General features: G+C 39.2%; 1 protein-coding gene across 1 annotated transcript in view; it reads right to left on the bottom strand.

Moving 5' to 3' along the window:
- LOC133663241 (insulin-like growth factor-binding protein 5) overlaps nt 1-23,886 on the bottom strand; it is a 45,225-nt gene that overhangs the window by 571 nt on the left and 20,768 nt on the right. Inside the window, exons 2-4 of the mRNA XM_062067563.1 lie at nt 8,554-8,768; nt 8,309-8,428; nt 1-3,435 (exon numbers count right to left, since the gene is read on the bottom strand). The exon at nt 1-3,435 is cut by the window's left edge and continues 571 nt beyond it. Coding sequence (XP_061923547.1) covers nt 3,298-3,435; nt 8,309-8,428; nt 8,554-8,768 — 473 coding nt within the window. The 3' untranslated portion in view covers nt 1-3,297. The remainder of the gene's footprint in view (nt 3,436-8,308; nt 8,429-8,553; nt 8,769-23,886) is intronic.

The raw sequence follows: 23,886 nt of genomic DNA, 5'->3' as shown, positions 1-23,886 counted from the left end.
TGCCACTGTCGTTTATTCTTTAAAATGCAACCCTGGCTGTAGTAGGTCATTCCACAGATGTCTTGACTCCTGATAACTGACTAACTGTATCTAATGATATCCCAGCAGACACAAAACATTGACACAACGTTGATTATGTCCTTTAAAACTGACTTGGAAACAACGTTCCAAAAAACAGTTGTGTATGTAAAGTGAGACAACGTTGGATCCATGTTATTGGTTGGAAAATTACCAGACTTCACTGGTCAAATCAGCATCACAACCTGACATTGACGTTGTCAAAAAGCATGTTGTTTCAACGTCGTATTTGTGTTGTAGAATATTCGTTCAATTCAACGGTCAAATCAACGTCAGAACCCAACCTTGACTAAACATTTGTCAAAAAGCCCGTTGTTTCAACGATATGTTTGACTTTTGCTCAACGTCAGGACCTAGTTCGACACCGTTCTCGCCGTTGTTTCAATGTCTTGTGCCTGCCGGGATGTAGTTGCTGACCCCATGTAGGGGAAGTGGCTAGACCCTGAATATATCCACTGTACAAGGGGGTCGTTCTTCCCAATGTGACATGCCTCTCAAAAAAAAACAGCCCCTCGACCGATGCATCTGAACGCTCATCTCTGTAAAAGACGCTTTAAGAACACCTGAGGCTGAGTTCATCTGTTCTAAATTTCTGTAGTGGAGGTCCCAGGCATGGGCTGCAGAGCCCCTGTCAACAAAATATCAACCTTTAAAAGGTAAGCACAATATTAAACAACATTAAGATTTTTTTTATTTTTTTTTTCTTCTACTGACTTCATTTTACTACATCTTAGGTCATTGTCATTGATCAATAGTGAGTACTTGAAATAAGTGCAAGCTGCTTTTTTTTTTTGAAAGTGGCAGATGGGGTTGGGTACTGGGAGTGGGGGCAGTGTCTTGATAACAGAATCAAAACCGGATGCCTTTTTTTGAATTTTGCAGAGAGAATTGTTTCCTCAAACAAAAATCCTTTGAAGTCCCTTGCCTGGCAATCATATACATTGGTATTCAAAAAAACAAAACGAGCTTACAAAAAAAAAATCTTAGCTTATCGACTAGGAAACAACGAGCACATGGAGGTTCAACAGACTGCGGTTCACACGTTCGGAATAGCCTTGAGAAACTACGACACCGACCAAGAACGACGTGGTCACTATAGGTAGTGTCAGTTCTTGTGAAGGGGCTATACAGTATGAACAAAGATGGGACCTGTGTCATTGTTGCATCACATTAATTGTATTTGCATATTGGAAGGCACTGGGACTTTTGCCAAGACCGTTTGTTGTAACCGGGTAGATAGCTTCTGCCAAACGTCGCCTTTGTAGGAAAGAATACAATTAAATGACTATATTACAATACACCGCGATTACACTGAAGTACTAAGTGGAAACCACTTGATATAATGGCTCAAAAATGCGGGCTGTCTGTACTTCACTGAAGGCAAAAATAACAGCTCAAACAAAACTGACTCCTCGCACGACCGAATCCGAGACGCAAACCGGCCGGACTCGGGAAGTTTGATTCGTGCACCCAAGTCAAAAAGGTCAAAGTTTCGGCGACAAGTGTCGCTTTATCCCACCGGTTACAGTAGGGAGGGGATTCCTAAGGGGGAATCGTTTTTCAATGGTCAAAGTTGGAACGGCCACACTCTAAGATTCGTCGCGACAAATGGGGGCGGTATGAATCCCCTTCCCTACTGTAAGTCCGCGCACCCGCCCTCGGCTCGGTCGCAAATAGGCACAGTTGGCATATCAGGCTAGCTACATCGTCAAAGAGCCACTTACATAAATCCATCCGTAACGATCCGATTCCTCCTTTGTCGCCAAACGCTCCACGTCGAACATATTTTACACGAGAGAGAGAGAGAGAGAAAGAGAGAGAAGGACGGTCTCGATAAACCACCTCAGGCGCTAGCAGTACTTGTGACAAAAATCAAACGAGAGAAAAAAACGAAAAATGACATTCTTTTTTTGTATATAGGCTCACTCTATTATACACCAAAGCAGGCTAATACACACATCACACATTCGCACTGTAAACATACATGCATTCGAGCACACTTTATTTTTTGTGAAGTTATACGCCGAAGGAGATTGCCCTGTTTTAATAAGTGCTCTGACAGAACCACATACCCATAGAACTGGTGCAGCACATCCCTGTCTCAGGTAACACAAAAAGCTCAACATGTCTACGGATGTTCTCGTTCATCCAGGTCAAGGTACTCTCGGGGGCGTTCAACCGATCGCAACTGGACCATTTTCTTACAACTGAATGGAACGCTAAGGTGGGTGATTCCGACGGATTTTGGGCTTGTAGGGATCGTTCCGCCACACGATACCTCCAATGCAATTCCGCTTGAACTACCGCCGCTGGCTCTTTTCCACTACAATAGGGCGGAACCACCCTTGCCGAGGCACAGCCTCCTTGTGTTGGGAGTTTTTGGCACCAGCTACTAGACTAGATCTGACCGATCTTCAGTAGGGAAAGGATCCGTACGGCCCCATTCCTGGGTGGCTCTCGCATGAGGGTTTAATCATTTTGCAATGCGGTCTGCTAAAAATGATAGAACTGAGGCCGTGGTCAAAGTTGGAATTGCCAGAAAACACATTTTACTGCCATCTGGTGGCTAGATTGGATATCGCACCCCCCCCTCAAATCGTCGGGTGAACCGTGACGAATGGGGCCGTAGGAATCCCCTTCCCACTGCCAGTCTAAGACCAGATCGGACCAATCTAAGTCTGAGCATGAACCGACGAAGCCTCCTCGGATGAGAGGCGAAACGCCTTCTAAGGGAAACCAAACAGTCCAGTTGCGATTGATTTGAGAAAAAAAATCTCAACCAATTAAAAGATCCAATTGTAAATAATTCAACCGACTTGCCCTCTTGTTTTGTCTTCACAATGAATTTTGCTTCGTTTTTACAACATCAATGTATATGAATACATCTGCTTCACAGAGAGCCCCCGGTTCTTAAAAACAAAAACGTGCATATGTTTTAATCAATATGCAGCTTGCACAAAGGGGGGTCCCCACGTGCGCCGTCGTCAAAAGATCTGCTCAAAAAGGGATTCTTGGACTCCCTCCCCCTCGTTTAGAGATGAGTGTTTGGTCAAAAACAAAAAGTCTTTTTAATCCTGGTCCTTTTTTTTTTTTTTAATTCTACCTAAAAATCTGAAATAACTCTTGAAGTGAGGGGAGATTAAAGGTGTAATTCAGAGAGGAAATGTGGGTCCGGGGGTCATGTGGAGTTTGGGGATGATTGTGGTCCATTTTGCTGCTCTACTCATTGTTGTTAGTGCTGCTCTCCAGGTCTTTACACTGAATGTCTCCGCCACTGTAGTCTGTTCCGGGGAGTTGAACGCCGTACTTGTCCACGCACCAACAGATGCCCCGTTTGCGGCCACGGGAGGGCTTGCACTGTGGGGCGATAAAACAGGGATTGTGAGTGAAACCGATACAAAAGTCCTGAATAAATCAGTCGTGCATCATATTTGGCATCTACACATTAAAGGCCTACTGAAACCCACTACTACCGACCACGCAGTCTGATAGTTTATATATCAATGATGAAATCTTAACATTGCAACACATGCCAATAAGTCGTCTGTTTTCATCGCAAAATTCCACAGTATTCTGGACATCTGTGTTGGTGAATCTTTTGCAATTTCTTTAATGAACAATGGAGACTGCAAAGAAGAAAGCTGTAGGTGGGAAGCGGTGTATTAGCGGCCGGCTGCAGCAACACAAACACGTAGCCGGTGTTTCATTGTTTACATTCCCGAAAGATGAGAGTCAAGCTTTACCATCGGCCTGTGGAGAACTGGGACAACAGAGACTCTTACCAGGAGGACTTTGAGTTGGATACGCGCTACCGTGAGTACGCAGCTGCGGCTTCCAAACATTTGATCGCTTGCCCGTACGTGCGTGCCGCTATGTGCATGTCACGTACGTAACTTTGGGGAAATATATGTGCTGTATGAACTTTACGGAGGTGAACGGTACTTTGGGCTGTGGGATTGAGTGTGTTGTGCGGGTGTTTGATTTGTATTGGCGGGTTATATGGACGGGAGGGGGGAGGTGTTTGTTATGCGGGATTAATTTGTGTCATATTAAATATAAGCCTGGTTGTGTTGTGGCTAATAGAGTATATATATGTCTTGTGCTTATTTACTGTTTTAGTCATTCCCAGCTGAATATCAGGTCCCACCCGCCTCTCACAGCATCTTCCCTATCTGAATCGCTTCCACTGCCCTCTAGTCCTTCACTCTCACTTTCCTCATCCACGAATCTTTCATCCTCGCTCAAATTAATGGGGAAATCGTCGCTTTCTCGGTCCGAATCGCTCTCGCTGCTGGTGGCCATGATTGTAAACAATGTGCAGATGTGAGGAGCTCCACAACCTGCGACGTCACGCTACTTCCAGGACAGGCAAGGCTTTTTTTATCAGCGACCAAAAGTTGAAAACTTTATCGTCGATGTTCTCTACTAAATCCTTTCAGCAAATATATGGCAATATCGCAAAATGATCAAGTATGACACATAGAATGGACCTGCTATCCCCGTTTAAATAAGAAAATCGCATTTCAGTAGGCCTTTAAAGTCAGTTTGGTAGAAACCAGAAAACCCGATCCCTGTATCACAACAGTCGTACATAGGGATGTATAGCTTAAAGATTGTATCGGTACGATACCCTAATCGATATCGGTATTTATTGGTTCTCTTGTCTGTAATATATGTAATTTTGTAAGAAATATACAGTACAGTCCAAAAGTTTGGACACACCTTCTCATTCAATGGGTTTTCCTTATTTTCATGACTATTTACATTGTAGATTGTCACTGAAGGCATCACAACTATGAATGAACACCCTTCAAGCACACCTGTGAAGTGAAAACCCTTTACTTTTGAAGCTCATCGAGAGAATGCCAAGAGTGTGCAAAAAAGTAATCAGAGCAAAGGGTGGCTATTTTGAAGAAACTAGAAAATAAAACATGTTTTCAGTTATTTCACCTTTTTTTCTTTTAAGTACATACTGTAACTCCACATGTGTTCATTCATAGTTTTGATGCCTTCAGTGACAATCTACAATGTAAATAGTCATAAAAATAAAGAAAACCCATTGAATGAGAAGGTGTGTCCAAACTTTTGCAATATTTTATTAATATTGCATTGTTTTCTGCATGTACAACTATAAATATTCTCTTATATAACCTAAAGGGAACCTATTGGTACCTGTTTTGTGTATTTGGAAACATTTTGTATCAAATCGTGGAAGCCTGATTTGATTCTTCCAGTACCTCAACCCCCCAAGCGAGCTGTTATTTGCCAAATTTGTGACGTTTTTCCGAAGTGTGACGTCAGCGGATATATCCATATATGGTAGAGATTTAACCACAGAGCTTTACGTGAGTCCGGCATTGTGGTCCGACACTTTCTTTATCGCTATCTTGTTGTGGGGCAGACTGTCTCGTACATGCGCATAAATCCTGCGCTGTTGCCACTTCCAATACAAATTAGCGTATAGTTCAAAGTTTTACCCGTCAGTAGACTCGCTATGGAAGCGCTAAAAACGACAAAATGGCGCATTCTGAAGAGCGGCTTGAAGGTGGTCTGTAAAACATCATATATGAACCGCCGTTACATGTTCTGTAGACAACAAGGAAGCGTTTTAAATGTAGAAAATAAATTAAACGGATTAACTGGATTGATATTATTCCCTGAGGGAAAAATTGCTTTGGTTTTAGAACGAATCAGTCTTAATCGAGCCTTATGGAACGGATTACTAAATAAAACCGAGGTAACACCCTGTACTGGCAAAATGCTACTGCTGATCAGTTGATTAAGCCGGGGAAATATTGATCCTTAAGTGTCCTTTTATCCGGGTAGCCTCCCTTTTTATTTTTTTTATATCCTAAGGCACAACTTTTCGTTTCTTTGGTTGGTTTGTAGTTTCTATCATGATAGCAGTAATTGCACGAAGGTGTTTACATCGACTTAAGACTATGGGCTCGATGAATAGAAAGACTTAGGAACTTTCAGTTTTGGTTGATTTTAGCGGCGCCAGTGGACCAGAGCGGTAGTGTTTAGCCTGAAGGAAGACCACATTTCCCATGAGGACTAGCGCATATAGCGTCAAACTGACATGATGATAACGCAATGATTCAGTATGACAGGTCTTTCCATAGTGTGAACCTACATATTTTACTCAAACTTTATATTCGCAGTTTGCAGTCATGGCTTTGTTTTTTTATTTATACATTACTTTTGAGTTTGTTGCGTGGCTGGTTTTGTCAGTGTGGAAGCTGGTGGCTATTTATTGCTACCACGCAAATTTCCAGTAGCGAACATTAGCATTATCATTTTGATTTGAGCTTGGAAAGTCCCTTACTAGTTTAGCAGCACCAGAGCCAAGTCAGCATCAATCGGAAATCCCTTCTCATCTTTGAAAGCCGGGGCAATGTTGATCCTTGACTGTCCTTTTATCCGGGTAGCCTCCCTTTTTCGTTTTTTTTTTGTATCCTCAGGTAAAACTTTTCATTTCTTTGGTTGTTTTGTAGCTTCTATCAAGATAGGCGTAATTGCACGTAGGCGTTTGCATCGATTTCCGTCTTTGTAACGAATGAGGAAAGGGGGAAGTGACGTACGCCGTAAAGCAAGTCAGCACATTTGTAGTTTTGGGCGGTCTTGTTTACCTTCGACCAGAATCTTCTCCCCGTCATCTTTGTTGTAGCGTGCAAGGACGGGAGTGGAAGAAGTGTCAAAAGATGGAGCTAACTGTTTTAATGACATTCAGACTTTACTTCAATTTATAACGGAGCAGCATCTCCTCATCCGTGGCTCACTAGTGCAATAACAACGCCGGAAATGTGTCCCGTGAAAAACCGTCCCACCAGAACTCTCTAATAACTAAAGTTCCTTGGGTGAATAATGTAAACTCACTACACCGGTAGTTTTTAGCGCTTCCATAGTGAGATATAAGTTAGAACTTTATGCTACTTTATATTAGAAATGGCAACAGCGGAGGATGAATGTCCCATAACAAGAAGATAGAGAATATGAAGAAGCTTATCGACTACGGCATGGACACGGACTACAGTGGCGGACGTGCGCAAATTTTCAGGACTTATGCAGATCCCAAATACACATCAGAAGGTAAGAAAAGTTGCTTTTGCATAATATTGTGAAACAAAACGACAAATAATGTCTGCTAATGGGTGCACGCACCATCGTAAATCTTGTATCTCAGATATGGGCCGACAATCCATCAAGCCAGTGGTACCCAACCTTTTTGTAGCGTTGACCGGTTGAAAATTTGTCCCACGGACCGGGGGGGGGGGGGGTGGAATTTTTTTTTTTGTTTTTTTTCATAAATAAATACAATCATGTGTGCTTACGGACTGTATCCCTGCAGACTGTATTGGCCTATATTGATATATAATGTATATATTGTGTTTTTTATGTTGATTTCATTAAAAAAAAAAAAAAAAAAAAAAAAAAGTTTTTATTATTTTATTTTTTTTAAATTTCTTGCGCGGCCCGGTACCAACCGGTGGTTGGGGACCACTGCATCAAGCGGTGCGTCTTGAAAGTCGTACTAAAACATTTTGACGGATTTTTGAGTGCTGTGTGTAACGTTCTTTATTTTCAATGGAACATTTAAAGTTCTGGTGTTGTTTACTGGCGTCATATTGCAGTCTACACGCATCTCTTATGTGTGACTGCCATCTTACTGGTCACACTTATCAGTACACCATGTGTGGCGAAGTTGGTAGAGTGGCCGTGCCAGCAATCGGAGGGTTGCTGGTTACTGGGGTTCAATCCCCACCTTCTACCATCCTAGTCACGTCTGTTGTGTCCTTGGGCAAGACACTTCACCCTTGCTCCTGATGGCTGCTGGTTAGCGCCTTGTATGGCAGCTCCCGCCATCAGTGTGTGAATGTGTGTGTGAATGGGTGAATGTGGAAATTCTGTCAAAGCGCTTTGAGTACCTTGAAGGTAGAAAAGAGCTATACAAGTATAACCCATTTATCATTATTTATTTACCAAATAAAATTGCTCTGAGATCGGTAAGCACAACCTGAGTCACTCCGTACATTAGGCGCACCGGGCTATAAGGCGCACTGTCGATTTTTGAGAAAATGACAGGATTTTAAGTGCGCCTTATAGTCTGAAAAATACGGTAGTTATGTGTATTTATTTAAGTGATTATTTGGAGTACCAAAGTTCAGGAGTGAAATAGTTAGTGCCCTGTTTCTTTAAAAAAAAAATGGGAAAGATGACACAAACTTACTTGCTTGCGTTTGAAGAAACCTTTTCTGTCACAGTTGGGAAGGTACAAAGACAGAGCCATGACTCGAGAAGTGTCCTTCATTCCCTGAATGATCCCATCAAGTTTTCTCCTGCAGGGTCCCTTTTTGAGAACAGACAAAACATATCACTACAGACCTATTTTTGCAATCGGATGCATCACACGTGGTTGTCAAAGTAAATATCGTTTTAAGATGAAGCGGACTCAGGATCCTAATGGGTACTCACAAATTCAGGTTCGTGTTTGTCAATGGGCAGAGGAGAGTAGTCCATGGGGGAGCCCATGGAGCGCTGCTTTCCCTGCTTCCTCTTAAACTCCTTACGCATCGCGTGGACTTTTTTACTGTTGACAATGTCTTTGGTCAGGAGGGGAACTTTAGCTGGCTGCAGCTCCTCTGTAATCTCTGTGGCCATGGCGTCCTCGTGTTCTCGGGACTCGCGATCTGCAACCAGCCCAAAGGATTTTGGTTAACAATAAATGACCTTATATTTAGATCCAAGTCAAGACTTTGATTTAAGTCTGATCAGTGTTTCCCATAAACTGCCAAGATACCTGTGGCGGTGGGGGCGTGGCTATGGGCGTGGTCACCATGACATCATCGAGCAATTTGCATAATTTACTACAATGATATGATTTTCTCTAAAAAGGCTCAAAAAATGTATACTTACTAATTAATAATAACAGTTTTGTTTTAAACGTCCATCTATCCATCCATTTTACAATATAATTACAACACTTTATGTACATATTTATATACAGATTTGAACAATAAGTTATTCACTGAAATATATTTATTAATTGTGGTTCTTACAAAAAATATATCTTATAAAAATATAAAAGCTAACATGTCTCTTAAAGCTCTGCCCCTTTAATTAGTGCATACTAAATAATGTAACTTTAGCCTACTACTACAACCATATTATTTACCAGCAACATAAAGTGAAACAGAGGCAGAGGTGTCCTGCCACAGTCAGTAACAAATAAACAGAAAATAGTAGTGGTGGTAGATAGACACAAAGCTTCATCAAACATTTGATCCACTGAACAAAGAGCTCCAAAAATCTTGAACAGCCGATATGGGCATCTACATCAACTATATGATTTGCCTGAGAAGCTGAACAGAACCAAAAAAAAAAAAAAAAAAAAGAATTGTGGCGGCCTTAATTCTTTTGTGGCGGGCCGCCACAAATAAATGAATGTGTGGGAAACACTGCTGATGTAAGCCTGGAAAAAACTGTCATTTTGTGTTTTACGTGCATATTACAATAATACATTGATCAAACTCTACTTCCTACCTCAAAAGTTTCAATATTTCTGGAAATGCAATGTACAATATACAGTACAGGCCAAAAGTTTGGACACACCTTCTCTTCATTCAATGCGTTTTCTTTATTTTCATGACTATTTACATTGTAGATTGTCACTGAAGGCATCAAAACTATGACACCTGTTAAGTAAAAAAACCCTTTCAGGTGACCACCTTTTGAAGCTCATCGAGAGAATGCCAAGAGTCTGCGAAAAAGTAATCCGAGCAAAGGGTGGCTATTTTGAAGAAACTAGAATATAAAACATGTTTTCAGTTATTTCACGTTTTTATGTCAAGTACATAACTCCACATGTGTTCATTCATAGTTGTGATGCCTTCAGGGACAATCTACAATGTAAATAGTCATGAAAATAAAGAAAACGCGTTGAATGAGGTGTGTCCAAACTGTATGTTTTTATTAATATTTAATAGGGATAGGAATCTGACAACAACTAACGATTTGATTCAATTCTGATTTTGAGTCGGAATCGATTCTCGATTCAACACAATTCTTGTTTTAATGCAATTCTCAATTCAAACCGATTCTCATAATATGTATTTTTGCTATAAAAATAATAATAAAACCTTTTCAAAACATGTTGCAAAAGCTCTTTGGCTGTTGATGTATACAGTACAGGCCAAAATATTGGACACACCTTCTCCTCATTCACTGGGTTTTCTTTATTTTCATGACTATTTACATTGTAGATTGTCACTGAAGGCATCACAACTATGAATGAACACACTTCAAGCACACCTGTGAAGTGAAATCCCTTTCAGGTGACTACCTCTTGAAGCTCATTGAGAGAATGCCAAGAGTGTGCAAAACAGTAATCAGAGCAAAGGGTGGCTATTTTGAAGAAACTACAATATAAAACATGTTTTCAGTTATTTCACCTTTTTTTCTGTTAAGTACATAACTCCACATGTGTTCATTCATAGTTTTGATGCCTTCAGGGACAATCTACAATGTAAATAGTCATGAAAATAAAGAAAACCCATTGACTGAGAAGGTGTGTCCAAACTTTTGGCCTGCACTGTGTGGTTTTAATAATATTTAATAGGGATAGGAATCTGACAACAACTAACGATTTGATTCGATTCCGATTGGAGTCGGAATCGATTCTCGTTTTAACGCAATTCTCAAATCAAACCGATTCTCGTAATATATTTTTTGCTATAAAAATAATGATAAAACCTTTTCAAAACAGGTTGCTAAAGCTCTTTGGCTGTTGATGTATACATGCAGCAAGTAAGCAAAGAGATGGCCTAAATTATTATTATTATTTATTTTAATTGATTGTTAAATTAGCCTGAATCTTAAATCTCAAATTTTATAATTTTTTTAAATACATTTTTGAATCGATTAAGAATCTGAATAAATGCCTACTCAGTGGCCTAGTGATTAGAGTGTCTGCCCTGAGATCGGTAGGTATGCCGAGTCATACCAAAGACTATAAAAATGGGACCCATTACCTCCCTGCTTGGCACTCAGCATCAAAGGGTTGGAATCACCAAAAATGATTCCCGGGCGTGACCACCGCCTCTGCTCACTGCTCCCCTCACCTCCCAGGGGGTGAACAAGGGGATGGGTCAAATGCAGAGGACACATTTCACCACACCTAGTGTGTGTGTGTGTGACAATCATTGGTACTTTAACTTAACTTTAACTTAACTTAAATACAAATCGTCATCCGGATGGATACAATCCATTTTTTTCCATCCATCTTCTTCTGCCTAAGCCTTCCCGGTGGCCTCTTATCGGTCGGACGTGCCAGTTTTTTTTGTTTTTTTTAGCACACAAATACAGTGGATCCGTCACTTAAACCGTGAGTGAAGAATGTGTGAAAAATGGTGTGTCTTGATGGGAAGACCTAATAAATCCCAACGAGAAGGCGATAATACAGTATTATCTGCTCACAGATGCCACCTGGTGGTTGTTTGAGCACACTGCAGCTAGCCCTGGAAACAACCAAGCAACCCATTCCTTAATGCTTCAGTCACAGAATGAGGCTGAAATCCAGACCCACTGTATTTAAATCTAACAATGTTGGATACTCGAACTAACCAATGCCAAAAGACGAAATCATTCAAGTATTATTTTCATCTAATTGTGGTATGCGCACAACGACACCGATGTGCAACATCCGGTGAAATAAATACTGCTAAAAAGCAGCTTTTTTTTGTGCAGCTCTGTATGGATCGGTGCAGGTGTACCTAATCCACAATGTTTATCAAGTTTATTTTCCACTTTTGTCCGTAAACAAAATAGCGCTGAAATCTTTAAGAACAGCGTACATTTTCAAAAGGTAAATTCTAGTACTTTTGGAAAGGATGGGGTGTGGTTTCATTTGCAATCTAGGAACGCCTCCAGAATCAAACATCTTGCATATTTTGGTACCGGTACCAAAATGTATTTTGACACTTTTCGGCACTTTTCGATACTTTTCTAAATAAAGGGGACCACAAAAAACTGGCTTTATTTTAACAAAAAATCTCATGGTACATTTAACATATGTTTATTATTGCAAGTTTGTCCTTAAATAAAATAGTGAACATACAAGACAACTTGTCTCTTATTAGTAAGTAAACAAACAAAGGCTCCTAATTTAGCTGCTGACATATGCAGTAACATATTGTGTCATTTTCCATTCTATTATTTTCTCAACATTATGAAGGACAAGCTGTAGAAAGTGAATTATTAATCTACTTGTTCATTCACTGTTAATATCTGCTTACTTTCTCTCTTAACATGTTCTATCTACACTTCTGTTAAAATGTAATAATCACTTATTCTTCTGTTGTTTGGATACTTTACATTAGTTTTGGATGACACCACAAATTTGGGTATCAATCCGATACCAAGTCGTTACAGGATCATACATTGGTCATATTCAAAGTCCTCATGTGTTTCTTGAGTTTATAAACATAATGTATATGTAAAAAAAACGAAAGAAGATATCGATGTAATCATAGTAGTATTGACTAGATACGCTCCTGTACTTGGTATCATTACAGTGGATGTTAGGTATAGATCCACCAATGGCGTTTGTTTACATTTTGATGCCGGTGAGCTACGGTGTGTAGTGAAGCATGTTTAGCTATTCCTCGTCCTGCAGGGATGATACTTGTAAGAAACATACTTTTGGAGGCAATGGTTAGGGATTTAGAAGTAGCTAAAACACCTTTAGCCGCTAGCTAGCTAGCCGTGCCTTAAAGCACCTCTTCCTGAGGGCGTTTCAGTGTTATAACTTCACCTTTAGCGTTAGTTTTTAAGCCAAAATGCGTCCGTTCTCCCTTTTCTGTCTACACACTGTTGGTAAGTACTCTGTGCTTGTGCGCTGCCGAACATGCTCCTCTGCTTGTAAACCAACAACGGGGGAGGGGTACGGGACAGGTACTTTTTAGAGGCGGTATAGTACCGAATAGGTTTCATTAGTATCGCAGTACTGGATTTGTTTAAATCACTGGTTATGTGAGCAGTCCAAGTATTTCAGTGGTTATCCAACATGGCTCTCCCAACTACCACTATATTGACCCACATTAAAATACAGTAGCGCAGTAGGCCTAAGTATTCATTAAAAACACATTTTATTTAACAAGTATATTTAATATCTTTTGGCAACTGTGACATTACACACAGTCTGAACAGCAGCATTGTGTTTCAATATAGAATAATACATTACTGTACTTTAATCAATAGATTATTTGGCGTACCACTATATGGACATTTTATACTACCAGTATATAACAAATTATGTTGGTTGTATTAAAATCAATTATTATTTAAAAAAAAACTATCATAAGAATAATGACTATAAACATACAGTTGTCAGGACTTGGTTTTCGCAGCTTACTATGAGGTTTGTTCTCCAAGGATGCAAACGGACTATTCCGGACAAGGCTTGCAGGTAGGAACATATTTAATGATCTTCTCTCAAAAAGGTACAAAAAACGGAAATCAAGGCTGATCGCACTTGGAGTTAAAGTAAACTACTAGCATAAGCTATGGCATTGCAAGAAACAAACATGAAACTGTGGCATGAAACAACTAACCAAACTGTGGCATGGCGCAACTAGCATGACTTTGGAATCAGACCTGAAACAAGCAATGACGCCAGGCCGACTGACTGGCAAAGGCCGTTTGAATAGTCTCTTGATTAGAGCCAGGTGAGCGTCCGAACACCAGCGGCAGGTGAAAATCATATGCAACCATGGCAACCAAAACAAACAAGAGTGCACAAAAAAACAGGAACTGTGGCGTTAAACTAACAGAACATAACGAAAACATGATCCAGACCACAGATCATGACAACAGTGCCATTTAAAATCAAATACCATATTGGAACTATAATAATTAGGTAAACAGTACAGTAGTATATACAGTAAATAAACATGATAATATTTGTATATTGCTACCTTGTCTTGATCAGTTATTGGTTTATTTAAACTCACTAATTGGTAACGATCCCTCTTAATCATGACAGTGGAAATATTTTATGAAACATATAAAAATTGAAAATGTAACTCACTCACATCATTCTGGGCCATGACTGCATAATAAATTGCATTGTAAAAAAAAAATAATTGTGCTATTAAATAATATATTTTTTAATCAGATTAATGACTTTTGAATTTGATTTAATCATGATTATTCACAGGTTGTTACTCGCTTGCATAATAAAACATATACACTACCGTTGAAAAGTTTGGGGTCACATTGAAATGTCCTTATTTTTGAAGGAAAAGCACTGTACTTTTCAATGAAGATAACTTTAAACTAGTCTTAACTTTAAAGAAGTACACTCTATACATTGCTAATGTGGTAAATGACTATTCTAGCTGCAAATGTCTGGTTTTTGGTGCAATATCTACATAGGTGTATAGAGGCCCATTTCCAGCAACTATCACTCCAGTGTTCTAATGGTACAATGTGTTTGCTCATTGGCTCAGAAGGCTAATTGATGATTAGAAAACCCTTGTGCAAACATGTTCACACATCTGAAAACAGTTTAGCTCGTTACAGAAGCTACAAAACTGACCTTCCTTTGAGCAGATTGAGTTTCTGGAGCATCACATTTGTGGGGTCAATTAAACGCTCAAAATGGCCAGAAAAAGAGAACTTTCATCTGAAACTCGACAGTCTATTCTTGTTCTTAGAAATGAAGGCTATTCCACAAAATTGTTTGGGTGACCCCAAACTTTTGAACGGTAGTGTATATATTTGGACACACCTGCAACTTAATAGTCAGAATGTCATCATGAAATGTTCCTTTTAATGTTTCACTTTAATGCACTGTATTTATTTGCTCAAAACCTGGTGACAGTTTTTTTTTTTTTAACGCCAGTCAGGGTTTATTTTCACTTTGCAAATCTCATCTTTGTACAAATAATCGACCCTTATGTTGTTATACAGTATCGACCAGGTGTGCGCGGTTAAGCCAGTGGAGCACGTACAGTCAAAATAAATTACGTGGTTAATGTACGTGTGTATAGGATTAATGGAATTTGTTTTGTTTTTGTATTTAATCACAAGTTAACACGTCATTTTTCAACAGCTCTAAATAAAGCATGATGGCAACAGATTTGTTTTTTTTTATATTCATAAATGTAAGTTGTTTTTTTTGTGCCTTTAAAACAGATTTAGAACTCTACATTAAAACACTCGCTACCTCTAATGACCAAAAAGCTGTGAAAACGATGATGCTGTGTTCCAAATTTAAGCTATTTACTGAGATTGAGTGAGCCTATGGCTTTGCACTTTGTTTATATATATATATATATATATATATATATATATATATATATATATATATATATATATATATATATATATATATATATATATATTTTGCATTCTATTTTAGTTATTTTGAATTTACAACCCCCTGGCGCTGTTTTGTACTGTTTTTGTACTTACTTTGATTATTATTTTCAACTGTTTGTAAATGTTGAAATTTACAAATAAAGGTTTATATTAAAAAAATAAAAAATAAAAAAATGATGTTAATAGATAATTGGTGATCAATGACAGTGTTTCCCATAAACTGCCAAGATACCTGTGGCGGTGGGGGCGTGGCTATGAGCGTGGTCACCATGACATCATCGAGTAATTTGCATAATTTACTACAATGATATGATTTTTTCTAAAAAGGCTCAAAAAATGTATACTTACTAATTAATAATAACAGTTTTGTTTTAAACGTCCATCCATCCATCCATTTTACAATATAATTACAACACTTTATGTACATATTTATATACAGATTTGAACAATAAGTTATTCACTGAAATATATTTATTAATTGTGGTTCTTACAAAAAATATATCTTATAAAAATATAAAAGCTAAAATGTCTCTTAAAGCTCTGCCCCTTTAATTAGTGCATACTAAATAATTTAACTTTAGCCTACTACTACAACCATATTATTTACCAGCAACATAAAGTGAAACAGAGGCAGAGGTGTCCTGCCACAGTCAGTAACAAATACACAGAAAACAGTAGTGGTCAAATACAAATAAGGCAACAAGAGAAGTATCCTACACTTCTCTTTGGTAAAGTAAATCTGAACAGCCTACATGGGCATCTACATCAACTATATGATTTGCCTGAGAAGCTGGACAGGACAAAAAATAAATAAATAAAAAATTTAAATCTATTTGTGGCGGACGTAATTCTTTCGTGGCGGGCCGCCACAAATAAATGAATGTGTGGGAAACACTGAATGAAGTAGTCGTCCAAAAACTATCAATCCACTTTATCTCAATTTACCATTAATTGCACTGTTCATTATTACGTGTTATTGGAAAATATGCATGATTTATAGTTTATAAAACACAGAGTATTGAAACTGACTGGAAATGCCGTACAACTAAAAACATTCCAATCTAATCGATGTTTTGGAACCCTGAAGATATATCATATCGACAGCGGTTTCACCTGTTAAAACTGCGACGCGAACACACGAGCAGGTGTCGCCTGTTTGTGTTTGTGCTACTAATTGCTGCCTGCTGTTTATTGACACACACGCTCAATCAACAGGTGATGAACAGCAGCTGAAACAAAAGTTCCCAAATAAATATTCCCAGTGAAAGCTGCCGTCAAACGCACTAATTCTCGGGTTTAGCATAAACAGCTTTTGATCAGCTCATAAAGCTATTTACTGTTAAATGAAGTCACAACACAAGTTATGTTTTGCAACTAAACCTCATTATATACTATGTTTGATTTGGACACTACATCATTTAAATTGTATTGTTTTTTATTCCAAAAGGGAAATACACTTTTAATAAAAAAAATGTTGCCCATCATTTACAATCCTTATGTAAGAGAAGAACACATATGTTGTTCTTGTTTTAATGCATTCTAATATATGACAAATATTTCTATATAATTGATGTTTTTATCAAATGTTTTCTCTTTTTTTATGTCTTTTAAAACGTCACACTTTGAGATTTGATGTCACATGAAAAGTGCATTATTAGAGATGTCCGATAATGGCTTTTTTTGCCGATATCCGATATTCCGATATTGTCCAACTCTTAATTACCGATTCCGATACCAACCGATACCGATATATACAGTCGTGGAATTAACACATTATTATGCCTAATTTTGTTGTGATGCCCCGCTGGATGCATTAAACAATTTAACAAGGTTTTCCAAAATAAATCAACTCAAGTTAAGGAAAAAAAGTGCCAACATGGCACTGCCATATTTATTATTGAAGTCACAAAGTGCATTATTTATTTTTTTTAATGCCTCAAAACAGCAGCTTGGAATTTGGGACATGCTCTCCCTGAGAGAGCATGGGGAGGTTGATTTGGGCGGCGTTGGAGGGGGGGGGTTGAGGTTAGGGGGTAGCGGGGGGTGTATATTGTATCGTTCATTCTTGGTTGGTGTGGGTTCACAGTGTGGCGCATACTTGTAACAGTGTTAAAGTTGTTTATACGCTCACCTTCAGTGTGACTTGTATGGCTGTTGACCAAGTATGAATTGCATTCACTTGTGTGTGTGAAAAGCCGTAGATATTATGTGATTGGGCCGGCACGCAAAGGCAGTGCCTTTAAGGTTTATTGGCTACGTCCGTGTACACAGCGGCGTTTTAAAAAGTCATACATTTTACTTTTTGAAACCGATACCGATAATTTCCGATATTACATTTTAAAGCATTTATCGGCCGATAATATCGGCAGTCCGATATTATCGTACATCCCTATGCATTATAAATAAAATATATTATTATTATTCTAAAAGTACAGGGTGGCTAACAATGCAGTAATACACTATTCCGTCCATAGAGCCCTCTAAAAAAAACATCCAAAATCTGCCAACGATCGTCCGTTTACATGTCCTGACCTGCATATCAACCAAGTATTAGTGATATTGTTGTTGTAAGCGCTAACGCTGAGGAACTACTTTTAGCAGCACCGTGATCACAAGGATAACTGGCTTACGCCTCCAAATTGACATGTTGAGCCAGTGAGCTGCTGCATCACCTCTGAGCTGGTGAAAGTTAATTCTAGATCATGCCTTTCACCTGGATTTTGGAATAATGTGGCCTTAAACCGAGAAGTTGGTCAATTTCGACATTCAACTTAGACCCGGAGATCGCAAGAAAGTCACGAAAAGACACTTGTTTGATCTTGCCACTTTGTTTTTCCCACCTGCGTTAGTTAATTATGACTGATTTGTCATCTAAACTGTAAGATATAAGCATCCCAGTGAGAGCAGACATTGTACAGTAAGTGATTGTTTTATTATGTCCGTAATGTTGTCTTTCTTGTTTAGTACTTAGCAATGTTAGTCTTATCCTTTATTTTGATCACAACATCCAAAAATACTCTGCGTCTATACAATTGAAACAAAATAGATTAAAAAAGAAAGAAACCAAAAAAGAGCATGAAGGAAGAAAATGTATATTGTCCTACCCATTCACTCAGATATAATAACTTGATTCTTTGTCTACAACAGAATAAATGATGACCTGATAATAATATTTAGTATATAATTACGGGATAAATATCATATTTAATTACATCAATGAATACACAAAATAAAATGTAAATGAAATGTTGTTTACATGAATAGAATGTACCCCTAGGATATTTTGTATTTGCCTGTAAGTATTTTATACGTATTATACATCAGTTGTTTAAGTGGAATATACATCTTAGTGGTCAATTTAATTTAGAGGCATTAAAAAAAAATCACTAATGCTAATCACTAGCGCAGGTAGGCTAAAGTGTGTTGTCATAGCCAGGAAGTAGTCTTTGCCATTAGGTTGAAGGTGCCGGTCGTTTGTTGAGTCGTTCAAAGTGTTGTATTTATTACACACTAGCTGTTTGATTGTAGCAGTTTAGAGGTGTTGAAATTGATCATTATTAGCATGTCTATTGCAATTACAATGGGAATTAGCATCAAGCTAGTGCATTTTGAAAAGTGGAGCCTAACTTTACTTTTAAGTGCCTTATGCGTTGTTGGTATGACAACTTGTAACATTACTTAGATGCAGGCTCCATTTATTTAACATGTACAGGGGACCAATAAAAGTACCGAATTCGGTACCGATCTCTAACTGCCACTGTAAAATACCGTAATTTTTGGACTATAACAGTGGTTCTTAACCTTGTTGGAGGTACCGAACCCCACCAGTTTCATATGCGCATTCACCGAACCCTTCTTTAGTGAAAAATAAAAAAAAAGTTTCTTTCATTTAATCTTAATTTATAAATATTAATCATGAAATTATGTTATTATTTTAAAGAAATACTAATAAAGATATATTTTACAAACAGAAAGTTACAGAAATTACACATGATCCCATGTTTACATCTCATTGTGCAACATGTGAATGTTTTAGTGGGAACTAAATGCGATATCTGAAATGGGTACAAATTATTTCCAAAACAGGACCCCCACCCAGACATACAATACTAGTACACAGCTCTAGACTATAAGCTGTTACTTTTACCCTGCGGCTAATTTATGGCGTTTTCTTTGCTAATGGCCATAATGTTTTGAAATCGAGTGTTCATATTACATCTACAGCGACACTTAAAAGGTGTGTTACTTTTGGACGAGTTTGCTCACAACAGTTGGCGAGGTTCGAAAATGTACTTGATGTTTTGTGCCTTGGGCCGGAAGTGTAACCGTCCATAGTGTTTCTGCTCTAAAGGCTTCTTCAAGCCTACGTTTGTAAGTTTTTACAATACAGCTAAAACAATTCATACTTACTAAACCGTCAAATGTGTGATGTCTGTAGCGTTTTCACGCATATTTGTATGTGCTATTGTAATGTAATCAAGTTAGCCTCGTTAGCATTACACGTTTACAAGCATCTGTGTTAGCATTATTAACTTACGATAGCATTATTTTTTGTATTGTTCCAGTTTCGTGTCACGGTTTGGTTGCGGCTTACTGCGCGGTTCGTTTTCCCGGGATGCAAACGGACGACTCTGGACAGGACTTGCAGGTAGGAACATCATTTAATTCCTAAAAAAAAAACTCAAAGAAGTACAAAAACAGAAAACCAACCGATGGAAAAAGGTGCCAATCGCACTTGAATCTAAACTTAGCATAGGCTAGGAGGCAAGCAAAACTTACGTGACGCGAGCATGAAGCAAACAAAGAAGCCAGATTGAGTGTGACGAGCAACGTGAATAAATAGCTCTCTGATTAGTGTCGAACACTAATCAGAGGCAGGTGAAACCGATTAGTACCCATGGTAACCAAAACAAACCCAGAAGTGCACAAAACAGGAACTAAGGGAGTCCAAAACAAACACAAAACATGATCTGGACCACGGATCATGACAGTTTCGACTGTTTAGCTCATTGAAAAGCTAGCTTCCGCAAGTAGTGGGTCCATGACGATGACCTCTGTTTTGTTAAATCATCCGTTTTACTGCCGTGTTACAAACACCGTTTGGAAACAATTGAGGTGTGTAAATAAATACTGACAAATGTTTTCATATTAGTATACATCTGCGGTTTATGGTCTGGTGAGGCTAATATATGTACAAATATTATTTTTCTTTTAAAATTTGGTGGTTGCTGCTGAAATACCCGTGTGCTCTAAGCCCGGAAAGAATGGTACATTTATTTCTCAACTGTAGTACTTTCAATTGTTCAATAGTGTCCGTTTTTGATGTTTGTTGTTGGTTTATCTCAAACTATGAAACATTATGTGTATCTGCAACGCATCTATATTTAGCCAACATCGAAATCAGTTTTTAACAATGTTAATGATTGCAGGACATGTCTTGGTTGGACATTCACAGGTTGAGGTCTCTTATCCTGAACCTACCACCTCCCAGCAACACCCCTTCCTATATTTAGGGCTCAGCCTCTCTAAGCCAAGACCCCCACCAGAGGTGCTTTGCGGCCTCAAAAAGAAGCACTCCGCCCCCCCCTTCCCCGCCTCCTCAGGCTTAGTAGTACCACAAGTACTGAGTTATTGTAGGGGCCTGGCCTAGCTGAAGCCATGATGCCAGTGGATGACCCCGGTTATATTTATCTGACAAGGGAACCCGCTGTGGTGCAAAGGGTCAGACGCGCTGAACCGAAGAGGAATGTTGGCTGCAGACTGTAAGCCGACTGCTGTCGAAATGCAAATCAACGACCATATGAGTAAAGGGGGCATGGAAGTGATCTCTTGGCTCGCAAACCCCTGTCGGCATTAGCAAGTTGCCAACGCCGCGGACCGTCGTTGGAGAAAGGCAGCAGGGATATGCGCTACGAGATACCGATGTTCAAAGAGCCTGACACAGCTTGAGTGTCTGGAGTCTCGGGCAGGGGAGGGGGGACAAGGTGATTACCGGAATTGGGTCTTTGGCTTCTGTACAGCCATCTCTTTGAAATTAATCTCACAACTCATGACTTGGCAGGCCTTGGGTTTGTGTTTAGATGTGCCCTTGTGTCTCCCTCCCAGACTACAGAGCTATTACTTGCGGAGTATAAATATGTCAAACAAGCACTCCCACGTACACCATCCATGACTGCTGTCGAACACGTATTTACTTTAGTTTTTTTGCCGTATACTTTCATCCTTTCGGGACACACCGTGTTATGTTACCAAATATTTGGGTGTGCAATCAGATGTCGAGGCTCCAGCTTCTCATTGCATACGCAGTTCAGCGTGCATTAATTAGAATAAGGAACACAACAGTATTGTACAGCACCCGTTTTTGGACTTTAAAAGTTGGCTCTTTGGGTACAGTGACCAGCTTTTAAAGGAGGCTTAGAGGGTCCATGTTTAACCCCCGAAACTCAGCCAAAAACTGGACTGATTCCAAGTGAGCCAAGTCTCAATCTCTGTTACCATTTACTTCAGCCTAAAGCAGTGGTTCTTAACCTTGTTGGAGATACCGAACCCCACCAGTTTCATATGCGCATTCACCAAACCCTTCTTTACTGAGAAATAAAATGTTTTTTTTTCAAATTCAAGACAGATATGTTTTTTTACTGGTGCACAAAATGAACCGTGCATGAACATCACCTTGTTCAAAGAAAAAAACCAACACAATGCATGAACTCACAACAAATTACACACATTACCATGAATTGATTAACGTGGACCCCGACTTAAACAAGTTGAAAAACTTATTCGGGTGTTACCATTTAGTGGTCAATTGTACGGAATATGTACTGTACTGTTTCATATAATGTATTCTCTTCTTTGCAATCTGCTAGTAAAAGTTTCAATCGATCAATCAAACAACCTGCAAATCAGATGGAAAATTAGAGGGAACATTGTTTGGGGGTATCCATAATACGCCAATAGGGAGAAGTCGGATGTGTCTTCACCTCCGTGGCGGAGGCTCCGCCGAACCCCTGAGGCCGACTCACCGAACCCCTAGGGTTCGATCGAACCCAGGTTAAGAACCACTGAATTAGAATAAGGAACACAACAGTATTGTACAGCACCCGTTCTTGGACTTTAAAAGTTGGCTCTTTGGGTACAGTGACCAGCTTTTAAAGGAGGCTTAGAGGGTCCATGTTTAACCCCCGAAACTCAGCCAAAAACTGGACTGATTCCAAGTGAGCCAAGTCTCAATCTCTGTTACCATTTACTTCAGCCTAAAGCAGTGGTTCTTAACCTTGTTGGAGATACCGAACCCCACCAGTTTCATATGCGCATTCACCGAACCCTTCTTTAGTGAAAAATAATTTTTAATTTTTTTTCAAATTCAAGACAGTTATCTTTTTTTTACTGGTGCACAAAATGAACCGTGCATCATCATCACCTTGTTCAAAGAACAAAACAACACTGCATGAACTCACAACAAATTACACACATGCAAATCAGTCTGACTTCTGTTGTTGCCGTATCCATAAAGCCGATAGGGAGAAGTTTTTATTTACACGATGAGTCGGGTGTGTCTTGACCTCAGCGTCGAACCCCTGAGGCTGACTCACCGAACCCCTAAGGTTCGATCGAACCCAGGTTAAGAACTACTGGCCTAAAGCCATGTTGACATTAGTTAAAGTTAAAGTGCCAATGATTGTCACACGCAAACTAGGTGTGGTGAAATTATTCTCTGCATTTGACCCATCACCCTTGATCACCCCCTGGGAGGTGAGGGGAGCAGTGGTAATTTTGGTGATTTAACCCCCAATTCCAACCCTTGATGCTGAGTGCCAAGCAGGGAGGTAATGGGTCCCATTTTTATAGTCTTTGGTATGACTCGGCCGGGGTTTGAACTCACGACCTACAGATCTCAGGGCGAACACTCTAACCACTAGGCCACTGAGTAGGTATTTTCCCCGTATTTTCTGGACTATAATCCGTTACTTTTATTTTTCTTTGCCAACGACCATAATGTTTTGTATTCAACAAATAGTCTTAATATTAAGCCTAAAGAGACACTGGAAAGGCGTGTTATTGTTTGTGCTATGGCGCCATCCCTTGGACGAGTTCGCTCACTGCAGGTTTTCTTCCTGTTTTGTGCCGGAAGCATGTGTGTCCATATGCTCGAATGGATTCTTCACTCGTCACCCTAAGCAACGTTTGTAAGTTTTACAATGTAACTAAAATAATTCATACTTACTAAACCCTGCCGTGTGTGATGTCTGCAGGAGTGTTTTCATGCATATTTTTACGTGTTATCACAATGTAATCAAGCTAGCAGTGTTAGCACTAGCGAATATGCTAACATGTTTACAAGTGTCTGTGTTAGTATAGTATAACTTACTATAGCATTCTGTTTGTATTGTTTTAATTTGGTAAATTCACCAAAACGTCACAGTGGAG

The sequence above is a fragment of the Entelurus aequoreus genome, linkage group LG13, assembly GCF_033978785.1.
Source record: "Entelurus aequoreus isolate RoL-2023_Sb linkage group LG13, RoL_Eaeq_v1.1, whole genome shotgun sequence".
Lineage (NCBI taxonomy): Eukaryota > Metazoa > Chordata > Actinopteri > Syngnathiformes > Syngnathidae > Entelurus > Entelurus aequoreus.
This window is presented reverse-complemented; position numbering and strand designations above follow the sequence as displayed.